The sequence below is a fragment of the Hemicordylus capensis genome, chromosome 2, assembly GCF_027244095.1.
Source record: "Hemicordylus capensis ecotype Gifberg chromosome 2, rHemCap1.1.pri, whole genome shotgun sequence".
NCBI classification, from domain to species: domain Eukaryota; kingdom Metazoa; phylum Chordata; class Lepidosauria; order Squamata; family Cordylidae; genus Hemicordylus; species Hemicordylus capensis.
Window position 1 is genome coordinate 396,549,011 of NC_069658.1, and position 19,807 is coordinate 396,568,817.

Sequence of the window (19,807 nt, forward strand, 5' to 3'; positions counted from 1 at the left end):
TTCGAGGGGGCACAGTTTGCACCAGTGATGTTGCAATCTCAAGGTTAGCCCTCCCCCATCCTTGATGGTTTTCCTCTGCAACTCCCTGCTCCCTGTAACTTTCCCCCTAACCTGGGTTTGGGATGAAAATGTGGATCTGGAACCCCTGCTGGAGGAAAAGTGTTGGAGGGGAGCTGTGGGGGAAACTGATGGGTGCCTGCTGCCTCTCTGCTGCAAAATTGTGCTCTCCTGGTCCCAACTTGCAGACGTGAAGCAGTGGCCAGGCTTTGAAGACAGGTGCTTGAGGTGGAATGTGGCCTTACTGGGACCACCAGAGGTGTTGGCCATTGTTGTGGCTGTCTAACCTTTTGACACGCCTGAGTCTGGATGTTCAGATCCCTGGTTTGTGTCCTACATGTGAAAATATTGCCTTCCTTTGCTGTCCCTGCTACTTGGCTTGGCCCAAATTGATGGTGTTACATTGCTACAGCTGACATAGTGATCTTACGGATGTTTGCAACCTGGGTCATCAGAACGAACTGGGTTAAATGTCAGCGGCCCACATGATGCGCACTGCAATGCCCGCATTGCCGATCGGCTTGTGCCACTGTGCATGTGGCAGACAGACCTGGCCATGTTGCCCAGAAGTGCAGCTGCGCAACTACTTAAAACAGCGTGCCCACAATTGTGGTGTGCTGCTTACATGGTTTCTAATGTAAGGAGCACTGCACAACTGAGGATGCTGTTTTTAAGTAGTTACACTTCCTGGGCTACCTTCAACATGCACAGCCGTGCCAGCTGATCAGCAGTGCCAGAGTTGCCTTGTGTATTTAAGTGGGCTGGTATGGCCAATTGAGGTTGATGGCAGGGCAAAGAAGGGCGATGGCATCAACCGCCCCGAGCCATTTTTGGAAGGGTGGTATATCAAATAAATAAGTCAGTAAGCAGGAGCCGGGGTGGGGAGTTCAGCACTGCATTGAAACAATGAGGACATGCTATGAAATGAGAGGTTGGCTGGCCATTTGTTTAGCTGCACTGAATGTGTTACTTCAAAACCGAATAGTGAACTTAGGGAAAATCCAGTGTAGCCCTGATCTAGATGTGATTCTGTCCCTCTCAACTTGAGGAGCCTCACTGTAAGGCAGCCTGTTGTCACACCCCTTTCTGGCACAGAATCAAAGAGGAGGATCATGGTAGAAGGTGGGTGGCTTGGGCTGAAGTTTGCTCTCTGGTTTCTTATTCCTTGCCCTGCTAATGGCCTAAGGGTAATTATGGAGGATTTCATTATCTCTTTTGTCCACTGAGTGCTAATGCTCTGGCTTTCCTTTATCCTGCCTGAGCAAGAGGACCTCAGGGAGACGCAAAAAATGAATTAATGAATTTCACGCTGGACATGAATTGGTAATTAATCACTCCTGGAATTCAAGATAAAGCCAACGAGAGAGAATGACAGACAGAGAAAGAAGAATGGAGGTGTTGACAAGGGGCTTGTGATCTGTCCTGGAGATGGTCTGAGTGCATTAGGGAAGTTGCAGGAGCAAAATGGGTAGCCCACAGGAAGACTCTGCCTTGACTCTCGCTTAGGTGGACCCAAGTGGATTCAATTTCGGCTGCATCAGGAGGAGGGTGAACCTGAAAACTGGGATCAAAGCAGCAAAGGAGTAGATGACACTGGCAGTTGTCAGGAGTTGAGTGCTTGGTAGCAGATCTGAGGAAGAAAGAGTAGGAATGCTAAGAGTGACTGGTAGCGAGAGGGAGGGCCACTGGGGAAAGGCTGCAGCCCTGGCCCTAATGCTGCTTTACTGCTGGAAGCCTCTTCTCTCTTAAATTTGCTTCAAATTGTTTTCAGCTGTGTTGATGTGCTCCTAATTATGTTACTGATGTGTCTGTATTGAGTTTATGTTTGAATGCAAGCCACTCTGGAACCTGCGTTGGTGAAAGAGCGAGGCTTAAATGCCTTAAAGGCTTAGCAGCGGAATATTTGTTGGGGGTAGGATATGAGCACGCATGTGTGGATGGTAACCTTTTTTGGGTGTGTCATTGACAAGGTGGTGATTGCTGTGATTTTTCACCTTCTTCAAAAGCTGCATTAGGCTGCGGGTAGGTTAGATACCGAGTGTAAAATGGAAGACATCTTGATCCGAGTGGCTGCTCTGTGTGCTGGAATAGGGTAAAGGTTTTTTGTACATGTGGACTGAGGCCCCATATCTAATGGCTGACTTGAGTAAGACAATATTACACTCTGCTTGTGAACAGATGTACGAAGTGTGTTGGGAACATAGGAAGCTGCCTCATTTTGAGTCAGGCCATTGGTCCATGTAGCGCAGTATCGCCTATACTGACTGGCAGTGAATTTCTAAGGTTCCAGGCAGGAGTCGCTCCCAGCCGGAACTGGAGACGCCGCCAGGGATGGGGCCTGGGATCTTCTGCATGCAATGCAGATGCTCAAGAGCTGAGCTCTGGGCCTGTCCCCATCCCTGTAACATGGGGGACTTCTCAGCCCAAGGGAAGTGCATCCGTATCGTGAAGGGTGTCTAGTCAGGTGAGTGTCCTTGAGGCTGCCTCTGTGGGTGAGATCTGTGCCGGTGTGTGGTGGTGGTTTTGCCAGAGCGGTTTCCCCAACACTCTGTTTCTGGATGTGAAATAAAGATGCCCTTCCTTTCCTTCTCCAGAATAGAATTTGTGTGTTCCTGTTCCTTTTTTACTCTTTGTGGGAAAGCACTACTCTGGTCTGAGGTCTGTGTACCTGCCACAGTGTTTGAGCAGTACCATTTGAAAAGAGTGTCATTATTTATCTGATAAGAAATGATGAGGCTGTTTTCACGAGCAGCCAAGACCGGGCTAGGGCAGCGAAGCCCTGGTTTGGCTACTGGCGGCGCCTCGGTGGCAAACCTCCCTAGGGAGCCTGCCTCTTAAATAGGGTCAAGGGAGCGAACACCCCCTTCGCCGCATTTCCTTGACCATGTGTCAGCACCAGCTGCTTTCAGCCGGGGATCCCCACAATTCACCGCACACTCTCATGGTGCACTGTGGGATTCGCAGGGGTCAGGACAACGCATCCTGGCCCCCGTGCCTCCACGCTCCTTGGGGCAGCGGCAGACCCTCTGGGAGAGTGATGTGTGTGCCCAGTCAGTCCTCGGCCATCGTCTGTGGGGAAGGCACATTTCTGCAGCCTTCCCCGCTGCCTGGCCATCCTGCCCGCTCGGTCGACCTCAATATCTACAGATTGTCAGGTGTTCAGGTCTGCAAGTGGGTGGATACCTTGCAGCACAGGAGGTAGACAGGCAGGTGGAAGACTGAAGTTAGGCTGGCAGCTGGTAGTTTAGAGGCATCCTTAAGCAACTGGTTGCCCAGCCTGAGGGAAGGCAGTCACTCTGGCGGCTTTATATTGACCAGCAGCACCAGATTGGCCCTCTTCCTGGGCCAGGAGGATTGTGGGATGTGGAGGGTTGTGGGAGGAGGATTGTGGAATGTGGTGTGAACACCCCAGCTAGAACTGTCTGTCGTTCACTCCTCTGACTACTAGTAGTCCTGGTGGAACAGGGAGCGGATGTCTCAGCCAAAAGACTCTTGGTATGAGTTTGGTAGGGCTTCAGAGAAATTGCCTGTCACTTGTTCTCCAGGATGCTGATGTGGGGAATCGTTTTTTCTCAATGTGATAAGAGGGTTTAGGTGCTCTTCTCTTTCTTTATTGCATTGCATGTGCGTGAATCAGTGAATATGAGACAGTCCCCCCTCTTAGGGACACACACACACACACACAGAGAGAGAGAGAGAGAGAGAGACTGCAGAGCTGTCTTTCTTGTTTTCCTAGGAGGTGAAGCTTTCACCAATTCTGATGCCCTTTCCTGCTCATTTCCTTCTTCCTTTATAACTGGGGGTGGCGGAGTGGGGAGGTCCTTTGTCCTGTAATGACAGAAGTACTTGGTTTATCTTCCATCCTCTTTGATGTCAGCATGGCCTGTCCTGTTTTACACCCTGAACAAAAGGTAGTTGATCCTCACTCCTGACAAGCAGCATCCCAATGCACTTTCCATTAACGCCCAGGACCCAGGGGAGCTAATAATAATTTCTGCATTGTAAAAATTAATTAGTGCTGCAGTCGTTCATTTCTCAGGCATGATTAGAGCACTTCTAACAGGGTGACCCGATGACTCTGCAGCAGGAGCCTCGGCAGCTTTGATCTGGCCTAGAAAACACCCCAAAGGCTCCGATTTAAGTTGTTTGTGGAATGAAAGAGCAGAGGGGAGAGAGAAGGACAAGGGGGATATTTTCCAGGGGCCAGGTAAGTCTGGAAAAGGAAGCCCTTGTCAGAAGGGAGAGCTGCCATGCGGACTGTAGATCTGCACAAGGGAAAGGGTACTTAGAGACGCAGTCAGCTGTAGTTCAATTACAGTGCAGGTATAATTAAGAGGACAGGATGAAGAGGAAGGGAAAGGAAGCACAGAGGAATTTGAAATGAAGAGTGTGGAGAAAAATGCAAGAGTTGAGCAGGCCGGTATAGGAGCAGAATACCTGAGCATGGGCAAGCATGTGGGTAAGTTTGGCTGGTGTGTGAACGCACACACTCTCTTCTGAAGGAGATTCGGGGCAGAAGCCCTGTGTGCCAAGCCTCCAGGCCTAGTAAATCACATGGACATCAGGTGGAGGCGAGCTTCCAGAATGGAGCTGGCCAGTTTGGCCCACAAGGCAAGCCAGCATACAAACTCTTGTGCCCTATCCCTTGCTGAAAGAATGGCATGATGGCAGCATTTCACTGTTTAAACAGTAATGGTGGGGCATGGAACAGCCCCATCATACTACAAATATGCCCACATCTCAGAGGTTTCCACCTTATCCAGCTATGTTTGCAGTGCGTTGGATGTGGCTTGGGCATGATGGGGCTAAGTGAATATCCCCCCTCAGGCTGGATGCATGTCAGCATGGATTAAGCCTGCATATTTGTATTAGTGGCACAGCCATGGCCTGAAATGCTGGGAGAACAAGAGGTTGCAGCACAGAGAGTAAAGAAAGGCACACCCAAGGCCCCAGTGGGAATAGGGATTTCCCCCCTCTTGGTACCAGTCATCTTGAGCATATCTGTTTTGTCAAGACTCCCTTTTGGCCCAGAAACCAAAGGGGAGAAGAAGGAGCACTGGGAGCAAGAAAGTCTATTTGGAACATCAGCTAAGCAGGAAACCTTTGCTACTAAAAGATAGGTCTCTCAGCCACAGTAGCTAAATGGAATCTCTATTTTCAGAGGTCCCGTACCCCTGAATGCTAGTTGCTTGGGATAGGCTGGTCTTGGTGGACCCTTGGTGCCCATCAAGACCAGTAAGAGATTGCTAAGATGAGCGTGGCTCATCTTGGTTTTTAACCTCACAAAGCAATTTAGCCCCATTTCTTCCCTCTGGCAGCCATCCATGCGGGATGCTTTAAAGGCATATATAAACAACCCAGGACATTATCCTAAGTCTCCATGCCCCTCAATGCCTCCACATTAGATTGCCTTTCATGAATTTGTACTCTTGCCTTCTGTAGAAAAGGCAGGATGAGCAGGATTGGGGGTGTTTTGACGGGATAAGAGAGGTTCTTTATATTCCATTTCGGCTCCCAGGCTCTTTGGCTTGTCCCGCCTCTGATCCCTCTCCATAGTGTCAAAGTTCCCTCTTTCAGTCCTTGGGAGACTCTGTGATAGCACAGGAGAGTGGAACTTGGTGGTGTCCGCCTCCTCACTGGCCAGACAACAGATCCAAGGACCAGCTATGTAACGACTGATGCCAGCTTGACATCCAGCCCTCACTTGGGCTTGCAACAGTCCGTTACCAGGGGAGCAGTGCTGGCTGGAGCTTGAGAGAGAGGCTTTTCCAGCTCTGAATCCGACATGCAGGAAGCTGGCGTGCTGTAAAAGTGATTCATGACATTTGCGTTCAATTAGAGTGGCATACTGGGAGTCTTCTGGGCAACTGGGGGTGACAACCACATGATTTTGTGGCGCTCAGCTTTGTTTTGGCACAGATGAGGATTAAGGGGAGAGGGTGGCTGGCAAATGAGAGCGGGGGCAACATAGATTCCCTTCCCCAAACTGGTGTGTAACACAACACACAGTCCCAGATCACAAGAGGGAAGGCACTTCTACACATCTCCTTGTGCCGAGAGGCTACACATTGCATGTCCTGGTACTAGAAACAAAATGCTCAGCACCCCCCTCCATCAGCCCAGCATGCTGATAGGTGGTTGCGTTGCTGCTTACACAGCATGTTCACCTGAGGTGAAGGAGGAACAGAAAGAAGTGGTGCTGATTGTTCCAAGCTTTCTTTTCAAGTCCTTTCGGCATCGTATGACAGGAAAGGATCTGAAAGTCACCTAGTCCAAATGCCTGCTCAGCGGTGGGTCTTCCATACTCCAACGTTCCAAACTTATCCTTTGTTCACTCAATTTTTGTAGAGTAATCCAGGCACTGGGAACATTCCAGTGTTCCCTAATTTCTTCAGACCAGATTTGAGGCTTTAAACACACACACACACACACACACACACACATACACACACACACACACACACACACACACACACACACACACCTTAAAATGCAGCTACACCACCAGCCTATCCAGTATGGTTTTTCCAGTTCCTGTTCCCCACTGGGGAGGGGAGAGAGAGAGAGAGAGAGAGAGAGAGAGAGAGAGAGAGAGAGAGAGAGTGTGTGTGTGTGTGTGTGTGTGTGTGTGTGTGTGTGTGAAATTGGGCTATGAAATTAGCTATCAGTTTTAAAAGAAAAAACGATAGGAAACCAGTAATTAAAGTTGCTGTTGCCCTGCCATAGGAAATAGGAACTGATTAATTAAGGGTTGGTTCATTTATTATTTATTTATTTAAAATATTTATATCCTGCCCCTCCAGTACAATACTGCTCAGAGTGGCTCACAACACCCTGTTACACACAACTCTAGTTCATCACTAATATCACACTATGCTGAGCAGGAAGCAATGTGAAGACACATGGAGGAAGTTATTAATTCGCATTGCATGGGACCTGTGCTGAACAGGACTTAACTTCGGAGTCAACATTATGGAAGGATCTTGGCCATGGGGAAGGGCATTGTTGGATAATGTTGTCATGGCTGAGCCAGCTTCCTTGAAGTGGCACAGAGTGAGAGGTCAGGACTAGGAGAGTCCAGCAGGAGATCACAGGAAAGAAGGCAAGAGTCAGAGTCAAAGCCAGGGGGCAGCAAAAGTGTTGCCTTTAACAGGATTCCCAGATCTTGTTGACTACAGCTCCCGTAATCACAGTGGCCAAAGCCACTGCAGTTGGGAATTATGGGAGTTGTAGTCAACTTGATCTGGGAATCCCTGTTACAGGCAACACTGGTCAGCAACCAGGCGGGCTTACCAATATTACACAGCAAGCCATAGGTCGGGACAGAGTCAAAGATCAAGCCAGACAGAAAAATTATAAGCCAGGGATCAAGAACAAAGTCCAGGATCAAGCCCGGTAGAGAAAGCAGAAGCAAGGAGTCAAATGGTAAGCTGGAGGTCAGGATCAGAGCCAAAGTTAGAGAAGCCCAAGTAGTCAAGCCAGAGGGAACAGACACAACACACCAGGACCAAGAAGAATGTGAGATTGAGGCTAGGCTTGCTTCAGCCAGGAAGTTACTTATACCCTCCCTGTTGTAAAGGCAGCCAGTGGTTGATCCCACTGGTCAGGGCTTGCCCAGGGCTTCCAGACTGCCACAAGGGGCAGCAACAGGCAGAGCCTCAGCCCAGGTAGAACCTGACCAATGTAGTGCTAGATGAAATGCTGTGAGGAGCTTCGATTTTTGTTACGCTTCCAGCTGACTGCAGAAAAGCAATGCCTCAGCAGTGCTAAAGGTCCCTAATGTGGAAGCACCATAGGTTAATTGATGTCACCCAAGAAGACAGTGTGCCACAAGCAGAAAGCAGTTGGCGCCAAGGTGTGCCATTTCAGAGGTGCCAGTGGCGCAAGAAAAGTGCCTCAGGGTCAACCCAGATGGCCCAAGTAAGCAAGCTGGGCCACATGCAACAGAGGAGGTAACAGGAGTGGGGTGGGGGTGGGATCAGCAACTGGTCTGCTTGTGGGTTTCTCGAGAATTCATTGGACCTTACAGTCAGACCCAGAGTGCTTAGGGAAGGAGGGAGCGAGTTGGGTCTGACCATCACCCTAACCCATGATCTGCTCTTCCTTCTTCTCTCTCCATTTCAGGTACTGATTCTCGCTGATGGGGACAGCACAGGATTCCTGTACCACCATCTCCCCTTCCTCTCTTCTCTGGAGAAGAAAGACGGAAAAGCCACCGCTTATCTCTGTGAAAACTACGCCTGCTCTTTGCCTGTCACCTCCAGCCAGGAGCTGCGCCGCATGATGCTGCCCTGAGTTGCTGCCCCCGCCCACCCCCGATCTCCACTGGCCACCCTTGCATTTCAATGGACATGAGGAGGAAGAGCTAAACATTTAACGAGACACCACTAGCCGCTTGGACCTCACAATAAAGACACCTTGGGAAGAATCTGGTTGTGGCTGCTGCGACTTGCTTGTTTCTCCTCACATCTCATTGCTGCTTAGTTGGTTTCTTTCTTTCTTTCTTGCTCCATTTCTACACCGCTTTTCATTAAAATAATCCCAGAGCGGTTTACAATATAATCAAAACAATGCACAATTAAAATACAAATTAAATGTAAAAATATTAAATATACAATTAATCTAGCTCTATTTAAAATTTTTAAAACCTATATAAAACAGTAACACAAAAAACGTAAAGAACAGCAGCAGTAAAAACTGCATTCTTATAAAAGCCTGGGTGAAGAGCTATGTTTTAACTTGTTTTTTAAAAAACTGTGATGGAGGCTGAGGAGTGGATGCCAGCTAGGAGAGCATTCCAAAGCCTGGGAGCAATAACTGAGAAGGCCCTGTCCCTTGTGCTTGACAGTCAAGCCTCTACCACCAGCGGCACGTGGAGCAGAGATGATCTTTTCAAGTGGGCAGAAACCCTTGGGAGCACGCAGTCCTTCAGATATCCAGGACCCAAACCATTAAGAGCTTTGAAGGTCAAAACTATCACCTTGAATTGGAACCGGAAACAAATTGGTAGCCAGTGCAGTTCTTTCAGAATGGGTGTAATATGATTCCAGCAGGCAACTTTGGATAAAACCCTAGCTGCCATATTTTGTACTAGCTGCAGTTTATGAATATTCTATAAGGGCAGCCCCACATTGAGCGTATTACAGTAATCCAGCTGTGACATGAATAAGGCATGGGTAACTGTGGCCACATCTGCCTTCTTAAGAAAGCATCGCAGCTGGTGCACTAGCCCAAACTGTGCAAAGGCACCTCTGGTCACCACCTCCACCTGAGCTTCTAAAAGCAGAGCAGGGTCCAGTAATACTCCCAAGCTATGCACTTGTTCTTTCAAGGGGAGTGCAACCCCATCCAGAACTGGTCAAATCCCCTCATCCCAATTGGTTCTCCTATTGACCAACAGCACCTCCGTCTTTTCTGGATTCAATCTCAGTTTACTAGTCCACATCCAGCCCATCATGGCCTCCATCCCCCAATTTAGTTCATCCACTGCCTCTATAGGATCGGGCAATAAGGCAAGATAGAGCTGAGTGTCATCTGCATATTGCTGACAACTCAGTCCAATGATGGCTCTCAGCGGTTTCATGTAGATGTTGTTGAACAGCATGGGGGACAAAAGCAAATCCTGCAGGAATCTACAAGCCAATGGCCAAGGAGCTGAGCAGTAGTCCCCCAGCACCACCTTCTGGACCATTCCCCCTAGTAAGGACCAAAACCACTCCAAAGCAGTGCCTCCAATCCCCATACTCAAGACGTGCACCAGAAGGATACCATGGTCGATGGTATCGAATGCTGCTGAGAGGTTGAGCAGAACCAACAGGGATGCACTCCCCCATCAAGCTCCCAGCGTAGGTCATCCACTAGGGCAACCGAGGCAGTTTCAGTCCCATATCCAGGGTGGAAGCCAGATTGAAAGGGATCTAGATCAGAGATTCCCAACGTTGGGCCCCCAGATGTTATTGGACTTCAACTCCCATAATCCCCAACCAAAGGCCACTAGGGCTGGGGATTATGGGAGTTGAAGGCCAATAACATCTGGGGACCCAACGCTGAGAACCCCTGATCTAGATAATCTGTATCATCCAAGACACTCTGCAGCTGAGACATCACAACATGCTCTTTCACCTTGCCCCAAAAGAGGAGGTTAGAAACAGGTTTGTAATTATTCAGGTTGGAAAAGTCAAAAGAGGGCTTTTTTAATACTGGTCTTACCACCGCCTCCTTGAGGCATGATGGCATCCTGCCCTTCCTTAACTGAGATTTGATTATAGCCTCCAATCGCCTGCTTGTACCCTGCCTGGCAGATTTTATTAGCCATGAAAGGCAAGGATCTAGACTAGAGTGCATGACATTGCCCGCACATTGCCGATGATCTTGTCCACATCCTCAGGCTGCACCAACTGAAAAGAATCCAACACAATAGGCACATGTGCTCTGTTGCTCATATTTCTGTTTAAAAGAGCACCTTCCCTTTTTACTTGCCTTTAAGATGGGTGGGCAAACTTTGCCCTCCAACTGTTGTTGAACTACAACTCCCATCTTCCCCAGCCTCAATAAATTGTGGCTAGGAATAATGGGAGTATTTCACCTGAATGAACAGGGACATGTTTGCAGCAGTGTTCCCTCTAACAGGGATTCCCAGATATTGTTGACTACAACTCCCAGAATCCCCAACTGCAATGGCTGTTTCTTGGGAATTATGGGAGTTGTAGTCGACAACATCTGGGAATCCCAGTTAGAGGAAGCACTGGTTGGCAGGTATGTGGAAATTGTTGAACAACTGGAGGGCCAAGTCCCCTCACCCACAAAAAAGGGGAATTGCCACTGATATGTAAAGTGGGACTAAACTAAATTGTGAATTTGGGCCCCAAGCAATGAAATGTTGTCAGAATTGGTATGGTCTGACATTAGGAGCTTGGTTTTTACAGAATCTTGCAAGAGTTGGTCATTCTCACATTTTGCAGAAATCCCTGGGTTTAGGTCATTATTTCAAGGTCTTTGACCTTTTAGCTGATTTGTTGAGAGGCAGATTTCCTTTGTGCTTATGATATTTCAGGGTTTGCTGTAGGTTTTCAGAGGAAGCCAAGCCTTGACTTCTTGGCAGCTCTTAATCACATTGTGGTTTTATGGCTGGGGACATTCCACTCCTAAGAAGAGTTAACATTCCCCTGGAATGATTTTTGTGATAGTTCATGGACTTTCATGGACCTCTATATCCCCACCTAATGCTGCCCTTATTCCTTGGGGGCATGTTTATATAGACCTGAAGATGGGTTTTTTCATAGAATAGCTAAAATATGCAGAGGCTATAAACCTGTGATTACCAAACACTGGGAACAAACAATTGAGGCTGACTCCTGTCGGGGAACCCAGGCCAGGACCTCTTGATGGAAGTGCTCAGGACAGGAGGGAATATAGAAGGTCATCTTTCAGGGGACCTACCTGGCTGCACAACCCAGAATATGGTGGTGTGACACAGGATCTAATGGCATATTTATTTATTTTTTAAAAAATAAAAGCGTGTTTCTAGCTCTTACTGATTTAGACAACAGTGGAACTTACGGACAGTATCTACTGGTGATACCCCAAATATATATATTTTTGAAACGTTTCTTCTATTGGCCAGCAATTGCACTGGCTCTTGCATCCTCCATGCATTCCTTTCCCAAGTTATCCATACTTCCTTTATGTGCAAACAACCCAGAATCTGCCCAAAGTCTCTCAAATTCAGTGCTAAATATATTTCACAGTTATCATCAGTTAGGAAAAATACCTTTAAACAGACTTATTAGTTTAAACAGATGTATTTTTAGATTGCATGGCTGTGGTGGTGAGGACTTGGTTTCTGAATTCAAAGGCGTTAAGTTTATCAATCTAATCTCTTTAAGGAGTATTCTCCCTCTAAAATTTATGACTTGGGGGCTGCTTCCCGGTGCTCTGGGGAATTTAATATTACATGATCATAGCTGGTGGGTAGCATCACTTGAGGCAAGTACAAGAGCCTTCATAACGCCATGGATGGTCTTCTCCTTCTCCTGGAAAGCGAAGCCCATGACTTCTGCATGTCTTTTCCCCTGCTGCAACCTTGAATCTTTTGGCCTTTGATGATCCAGCATGGATCAACAGTTCCAGAGGATGCCTTGTGATGCCAGCGAACCACAGTTTAGGTGGTGGCGTTCTCTGTGTAACAAACTTGTTGGTTCTAATGGAAACCCAAGTCATGACGAGCAGTTCCCTCAAGGGCTACTGAAGCCATAGCATGTTGCCAGCTCTCCACCAGAGACCAAGGAGGCATTTCAACCAAAACCCCAGAAACTGAGCCAGCACAGACTGACATGTGAAGCCAAGAAGCTCTGCTCTTGGGCAAAGCAGCATTTGCTGCTGCTCTGGCTGCTCCCCATGGCCACGGCAGGGCAGCACAAGCTGAATAATTCAACACACTCACTTTCCCATTGAAGAGCTGCATCTGCCCTTCATCTGAGCAGCACTTCTGCTCCCTTTAATTTCCCTCCGTCAGATATGCAGGGGTTGCCAGGAATCGATCTTTTTGTCTGTGCCAAATGAACAAAGCCAGGGAAGAACAGGGGACCCTGAAAGTCACATTCTGTAGCGAAAGGGAGGCTATTTTAGGATGCTTTCAGGCAATGCAAAACTGGCCTACATGGTCTATCCTTGTAAACAGGAAGTTTATCTGAGGTGATTTCCTTTGCATTGAACATTTCCAGTTTGATAAATGTGCAATAACAGCTCAGGTCAGGTAATTGGGCCACCGCCACATTGCCCCACATTTTTCAGGAGTGGCTGTCCAAAACCAATGAGCTTCATGTTAACAACCGCAGTAGGCAAAATGACTTAATTTCCATCCCAAAGTATCCATATTTAGAGACAGGGCTAATGCATTCTCTTGTGGGCCGGGGTGGTGCAAGCAAACACAATCCCTGGGTTGTAAAATCACTTTTGTCTTAAGCCAAAGTAGTATGGTTAGATCTCCAGGGGTCAGGTCCCCTCTGGACTGGGCACCACAGCTGAATCCAGGATTCTTGGTTTGGCAGATCCTTGGCTGTCACTGCAGACTGAAGCAAGAAGTGCCTGGGATCATAGTAGATCCCGGGGGAATGACGTGGTTGCTAAATCACCAGTTTTATTAATCACAAAGTAATGAATTATATCTGGCCTATTACTGAAAGCCAACACATTTGGGGTGATTTTTTACACCCACCATCTATTGTCCGTGTGGTATCTGCTGGCTCTCCCCCAACTGAAGTCCTGCCAGTCCTGTAATCCCTCTGGCACTTGGGACTCTGCAAGTATCAGGCAGCACCAGGCTCACAGCCAAGCAGGACCTGAGAAGCTTTTACACAAGACAGAAAGGTCCCTGGGAACACGGAGCGTATGGTTCTGTGGAGCAGAAGTGCTGGCTGTGCAGTGACAGTGATGGATAGATTTAGTTACGGGGTGTCCTGACCCTGCTGCTGTTTCTAGCAGTAAATTAGATAATGGCGCTTCCAGACCTGATCGTAACACTTTCGTTCTTTTCGCTCTCTGCAGTACTCGCTCCCTCATTAGTTTTGCGTTGTGACAGGAGGATCCAACCCTGGCCAGAGGAGGTAGCTCATTCCTGCCCACATACTTCTACATTGCTGAGGGGAGTTCCTGATTCGCCAGCGTGGGGAAAGCTGAGAGGGGGCCCAGTCTGCATGGCCAGTAGGGTTGGTGCTGGGCTGCCACTGGAATGCCCCAAGAATCACGTGCGTCTTGCATCGAGAAAGAGGATGTGTGCTGCTCTTGCAGCAGCTGCAGTGTTTGGAAGAGGAGCGCAAGGAGTGTATGCAGGAACAGAGGAAGCTGCCTTAGACAGAATCAGATCATTGGTCCTGCTAGTTCAGTATTGTCACTACCTAGTGGTTCTCCAGGTCTCAGGCAGGAGTCTTTCCCAACCCTGCCTGGAGATGCTAGGGAGTGAACCTGGGACCTTCTGCATGCAAAGCAGATCCTCTTCCAATGAGCAACAGCCTCATCTCCTCAGGGGAATATCTTCCAGCAGTCGGACCCTGCTTAACATCAGGAACCATTCATGAGCCATGCAGACAGCTCAGAAGAGCTTACAGACAAGCATGGGGACATGCTGTAGGAGGACAGGCAGCCCTTCCAGATTTCCCATCTTCTACAGGTTCTTTACAGCAGACACCTGTAGATGGTCTACAGTAAAAGGCGAAACATGCAGATGTGTCATCAGGTGAGGGAACCGTGAATGTGGCTGGATGCGTCAAAGGCAGAACAGCGCAGTGCAACCTATGCATGTTTACTCAGAAGTAAACTTCATGGGACTCAGGGGGCCTACTCCCAAGTAAATGTGCATAGGATGATAGTTTTGGACTGTGGGTCTAAACAGTTGGCTAAGGAGTAAGCCCAGCTGGACACAACGGGACGTTTATGAGCAAACAGGCCCAGGACTGCACTACACATCTTCAAGCCAAAGCAGCATGGAATGTGCCTTGGCAGCAATGGCAGCTTTCCTTGCAGGGCAAATAGCAACTGCAGGGAGATCACAATCATGGTGGGGATACATTCTCTCTTCCCCCTTGCTATGGACCCTGCTGCAACCCGCCTGTGGCTGTTATTGAGGAAAAGAAAAACAAGCTCACAAGGACCAATGACACGATTAGCATCATGTGTAGTTTGGCCCTTATACCTCATGTTGAATTGGCTGCTATGCATCTAGGTCTGCATCCTTTCTGTTTTTTCCTGTCTTAAGGGTGGTTAAAAATGAGACTGGTCTTGCTCTTACAGACTGATTAAGCAGCTAGCTGGTTATAGACTTGTTCTGCAGTCTTTGTCATCTTGTGACGATGCAACCCCAGAGGGCCAAAAAGCAACTTCATTTGGCCAGGACAGTAATAAGAACTCCTCCCATGTACTCTCTGCTGAATGCATAATCAAATGCATAGTGAAGAGAAGGCCCATAACTCAGTGGTAAAGCACTTGCTTTGCATGCAGAAGGCTCCAAGTTCAATCTCTAGAATTTCCAGGTAAAGGATTTATGCCAAAGGACTGGTAAAAAGTCCCACCTGAGATGTTAATGAGGTATTGCCAATCAGTCAATCAGGGATTCCCAGCCTTGGGTTCCCAGATACTAGGAACATAGGAAGCTGCCATATACTGGGTCAGGCCATAGGTCCATCTAGCTCAGTACTGTCTACACAGACAGGCAGTGGCTTTTCCAAGGTTGCAGGCAGCAGTCTCTCTCAGCCCTGTCTTGAAGAAGCCAGGGAGGAAACTTGGAACCTTCTGCTTTTCCCAGATCAGCTCCATCCCCTAAGGGGAATATCTTGCAGTGCTCACACATCAAGTCTCCCATTCATATGCAACCAGGGCAGACCCTGCTTAGCTATGAGGACAAGTCATGCTTGCTACCACAAGACCAACTCTCCTCTCCATATGATTGACTGGCTGTCCTGGCCATTAGCTCAGTATGTAGAGACTTGGGTGATAGCACAGTTGAAAGGACTGGCTGCAGTCCAGAAGTTTACTATCCTTATTGATAGTTAATGATTCTTTAAGATTGGACTGGTTTTTAATTACCTTTGGTATCCCCTTGGGAGACCAGGTGCTCTGGCTGTCCTTTCTCACATGTTGCTTAGTTTTCAGCATTCCCCAGAGGCTTTTCATTTGGTTGTTCCACATGTGGTCAAGTTAATAAAATCCTTCAAATGCAATACTATTTGGGCTTGGAGGAAACCAGTATTTTGAATACTCTGCACACCATGAAATTAGACACAACATCCAGAAGGAATTGTGCCTACATGCTTCTAAAGGAGCAGCACAACCTGATGAGTGTTGTTATAAAGGAAAGAAGAGCAGGACCCCTACAGAAGAGAAGTGGGAACTCCAAGAGATCCAGTTGTCCAATGCAGCACTAAACATGTGTCTTACGGCAAATAGCATACACCCCAAATGGTATCGAAAGTCCAGTACTATTGGACTTACAAATTGTGACTGAAATTGGGCCTGCCTGCCTGTCCTCTTACTGGCCTCATGCTGTGTATAGGCTCTTCTACACATGCTTGTGTATAAGCCTGAAACCTTGGAAAGTCACTGCCAGGTGGTGACAATACTAAGCTAGCTGGTCTGATTCAGTCTAAGGCAGCTTCCTGTGTTCCTACATACACCCCTTGCACTCCTATTCTAAACATTGCAGCCGCTGCAAGAGATGATGAGAGTTGTGGTCCAACATCATCTATGGACCCAAGGTTAGGAACTTCTGGAGTAGACAGTACTGGGCTCGATGAATCTGTGGCCTGAATCTGTATAAGGCAGCTTCATATGTAGACAATCCATGTCTGGAAATGTGTGTGTGAGTGTCTGTGTGTGAGCACAGAGGAGACTGTCATGTTTGGGATTGCTGGCCCTTTGGCGTCGCCTTCTAAAACCACTTATGAGTGCAACTGTGGTTACACATGAAAGTATCGGAACTTTTTCGGGGGTGGGGGGGTTAATGGGTTGTTCCTTATTCCAGAATTTCACAACCACACAGAATGTGATGTGTGTTCCTAGTTAAAGCACCACAGCTCCACAGAATTCTCCATTTCTGCCATCTCAACTTCAAAGTGGTCCAAACATGTGAAGCTTCAATTTGGCAGCCTTGGTGACATCTGTGGGAGCTCCACAGACTGTTTCAAGAAAGAGCATGCAAGAGAAGGTTAGTAGGCGAGACCAGATGACTAGATTTAGGCTTGTTTTCCTGCAAAGCTTTGTCCAGTGGCACGCTATTAAATATATCTGTCTCTACAGTTTATTTTAAGAGTCCTGTTTTGTTTTGTTTTTCATTTTTATTCTCAATATTAAATGTTCTTCATCGCTATGGCAGTTTTAGTCTATGGTCACTAGTGGTCACTGCATATTTTCCTGAAAGTCACAAAGCTGTTTTTCCCCACCACTAGTAATTATTATGTGTTTTAATAATAAAAAATATCACCTATTCTGAAAGACAGAGAGGAACGTGCAGATTTTATGATGAAGTAAGTGACTATAAACAATTAAAGAAACAATTCTGTATATTAACTTGTGACTCTTCACTTTGCTCCCCTGCTAACTGAGAAAAGAGGCACGTTTAAAAGTGGTGATTCTCTTTATTGAGCGAGGAGAGAGCAGTTGTCCCTATCCAACCTCAGCACAACATCCCTCCAGTGACTGTTGCTGGTGTCTATCTTATGTTTCTTTTTAGATGGTGAGCCCTTTGGGGACAGGGATCCATCTTTGTTTATTTTTTATTTCTCTATGTAAACTGCTTTGGGAACATTTGTTGAAAAGTGGTATATAAATACTGGTGGTGGTGGTGGTGGTAGAAGTAGTAGTTTTAGCAGTGCCATCTTAGCAAGATAATCAGACATGGCGCCTGTTCATTTCCAACAAAAACAAGAACAGTCTTGCTGGATCAAGCCCAATGCTATCTAGTCCAGCATCTTGTTGGGCCATGTCTGATTAGACAGGCCTGCTGCGTTCAGTCCAGATAAGTTTCAGGATGGATTGTCTCCTGATCCAAAATGAATCTGCCAGGAGTGGCACTGAATTCCAAAACTATAGTATCCAATCTCTCCAGTTTCAGGCTTTCTACTGATCAAGTACTCCACCCAGGATTCACTGCAAACAGCACCAGCTGTCCTGGGCTATCTCTTAGGGGAAATCCTGGTGCAAATGCACCTTTAGTTGTTTGCCCAGCCTTGTCTCTTATAGTGTTAAAAAAAATAAAATAAACATTACTAAGGGCTCACCACATTTTTCCTCCAGCTGTTTCTGACTGTATTACTTGTAATTCGGTTGTTTGCATTCACTTCAAACTCACCCCTTCCCCTTCTCCATCCTTTTGCCTTCTCTGCCATCATGCCCTCTGAGATTAAGGTTGCCATCTCCCCTGGATTTCTGGGTTTTTGCCAGATTTTAAGCATGTTCCCTTGCCCCTAGATAGCCCATTAGCTTGCCCAGATTCCCAGCTTTCATTAAAGAAAAGAAAAAGGGAGAAAAGAAGCTAAGCTCTAGCCCTTAGAAGCAGAGTTAAGGAGCAAAATGTGCAGTCATTATTCTGTTCAACTCTTGGACTTAGAGAAAGGCAGGTGAAGCATAGGAGGCTGGCTGAGGGAGGTTCATACAATCAGTAATCCCCCTGAGGAATGCTGCTTTTGCTTTTTGCTTTTTGCTTTTTTTTTTTTTTTTTTTTGTCAGCAGGGGATCTATATAGGGCAGCTGAGAGGATAGCTTGATTTTGATGTTAATCATGGGAGGAGAGCTGGTCTTGTGGTAGCAAGTATGACTGGTCCCCTTTGCAAGCATGACTGATCCCCTGGTTGCATATGAATGGGAGACTATGTGTGTGAGCACTGCAAGATGTTCTCCTTAGAGGATGGAGCTGCTCTGGAAAGAGCACCTGCATGCTTGCCTGCAGAATGTTCCAAGTTTCCTTCCCGGCATCTCCAGATAGGACTGAGAGAGACTCCTGTCTGCAGCCTTGGAGAAGCCACTTCCAGTCTGTGTAGACAATACTGAGCTAGATGGACCAAGGGTCAGACTCGGTAGAAGGCAGCTTCCTATGTTCCTATATCTCATACTTAGTATAGTCTTCATTTATTTTCTATAGATATTATTTTGTTTTTGTGTGTGCTTTTATTTTGCTTTAAGCCACCATGAATTCTCCCTGCCCCCTGCTATTTTCCAGCCGATAAAGTAAAGTTGTGCTGTCAAGTCAGCTTTGACTCCTGGCGCCCACAGAGCCCTGTGGTTGTCTTTGGTAGAATACACAAGGGGTTACCATTGCCGTCTCCCGCACAGTATGAGATGATGCCTTTCAGCATCTTCCTATATCGTTGCTGCCCAATATAGGTGTTTCCCATAGTCTGGGAAACATACCAGTGGGGATTCGAACCGGCAACCTCATGCTTGCTAAGCAAGTCATTTCCCCACTGTGCCATTAAGTGGCTGATACTAGTATCTTATATCAAAAGGAGTCATTTTGGAGTTACATTTTATGTTCTTATCTCAGGATGTAAATAGCGACCATGACAGGGCTCACACATGAAAGGCTTAATCTCTAGCACCCATTTTGTAGGGTCAATTGTAGAATTTAGTGGTGATGAAAATGCACTTAGCACTGCTCCTCAGCATGAGCTTTGATTTGGTATCTTCACCAGTCTTATCTGGTATCTTCACCTTCACCAATAAATAGCATATTCAGGTACTTGGAAATGGAGTGGGGTGGTAGTCTGCAGTTGGTGAGGAATCCATGACAGCACCATACACAGCTAATTAGACAAGGTTAAAAACAGAATGTGTATATTAGAATGTTTTAGGACAATAAAGTCTGGTGTTTAGTGCTCAGGTAAATAAATGGTCAGGTAAAGAAATTCTCCCCAACTATTGTTGGTAGATATCCAGAGCAAATGCAAGTAAACTGGACAGTTCATTGGTTAATTTGCATAATTTGCATATGGGGAAAAAATCAAGCTAATTTGCATGAAGTGCAAGTTAGGGTGCCCAGATCTGGAATGCTTGAATATGGCAACCCTATTTTAGATTGTGATTCTATCAAAAAGATTTTGTATTATTGCAGAGATGCATTCAATTTTTTAATGCTCAATAAGTAGTCTTTCTCTCTCTCATGTCAAGTTCCTGTGGCAGACAGCAGGACCTTAATATTCTACAATCAATTGTGAGCATAAAGCAGAGCAAGGAAAATATGTGTGTGGGGGGGTGAGGGCGAGTG

The 19,807-nt window shown here is 47.0% G+C and overlaps 1 protein-coding gene across 5 annotated transcripts in view; it reads left to right on the top strand.

Annotated features, from left to right (window-relative positions):
- The window catches only part of SPATA20 (spermatogenesis associated 20), a 59,855-nt gene extending 51,370 nt beyond the window's left edge, over nucleotides 1-8,485 (top strand). For all 5 annotated transcript variants that reach the window (XM_053301219.1, XM_053301224.1, XM_053301223.1 and 2 more), the window contains one exon: nucleotides 8,182-8,485. In XM_053301219.1, coding sequence (XP_053157194.1) covers nucleotides 8,182-8,352 — 171 coding nt within the window. In that variant the 3' untranslated portion in view covers nucleotides 8,353-8,485. The remainder of the gene's footprint in view (nucleotides 1-8,181) is intronic.
- Nucleotides 8,486-19,807: the final 11,322 nt, after the last annotated feature.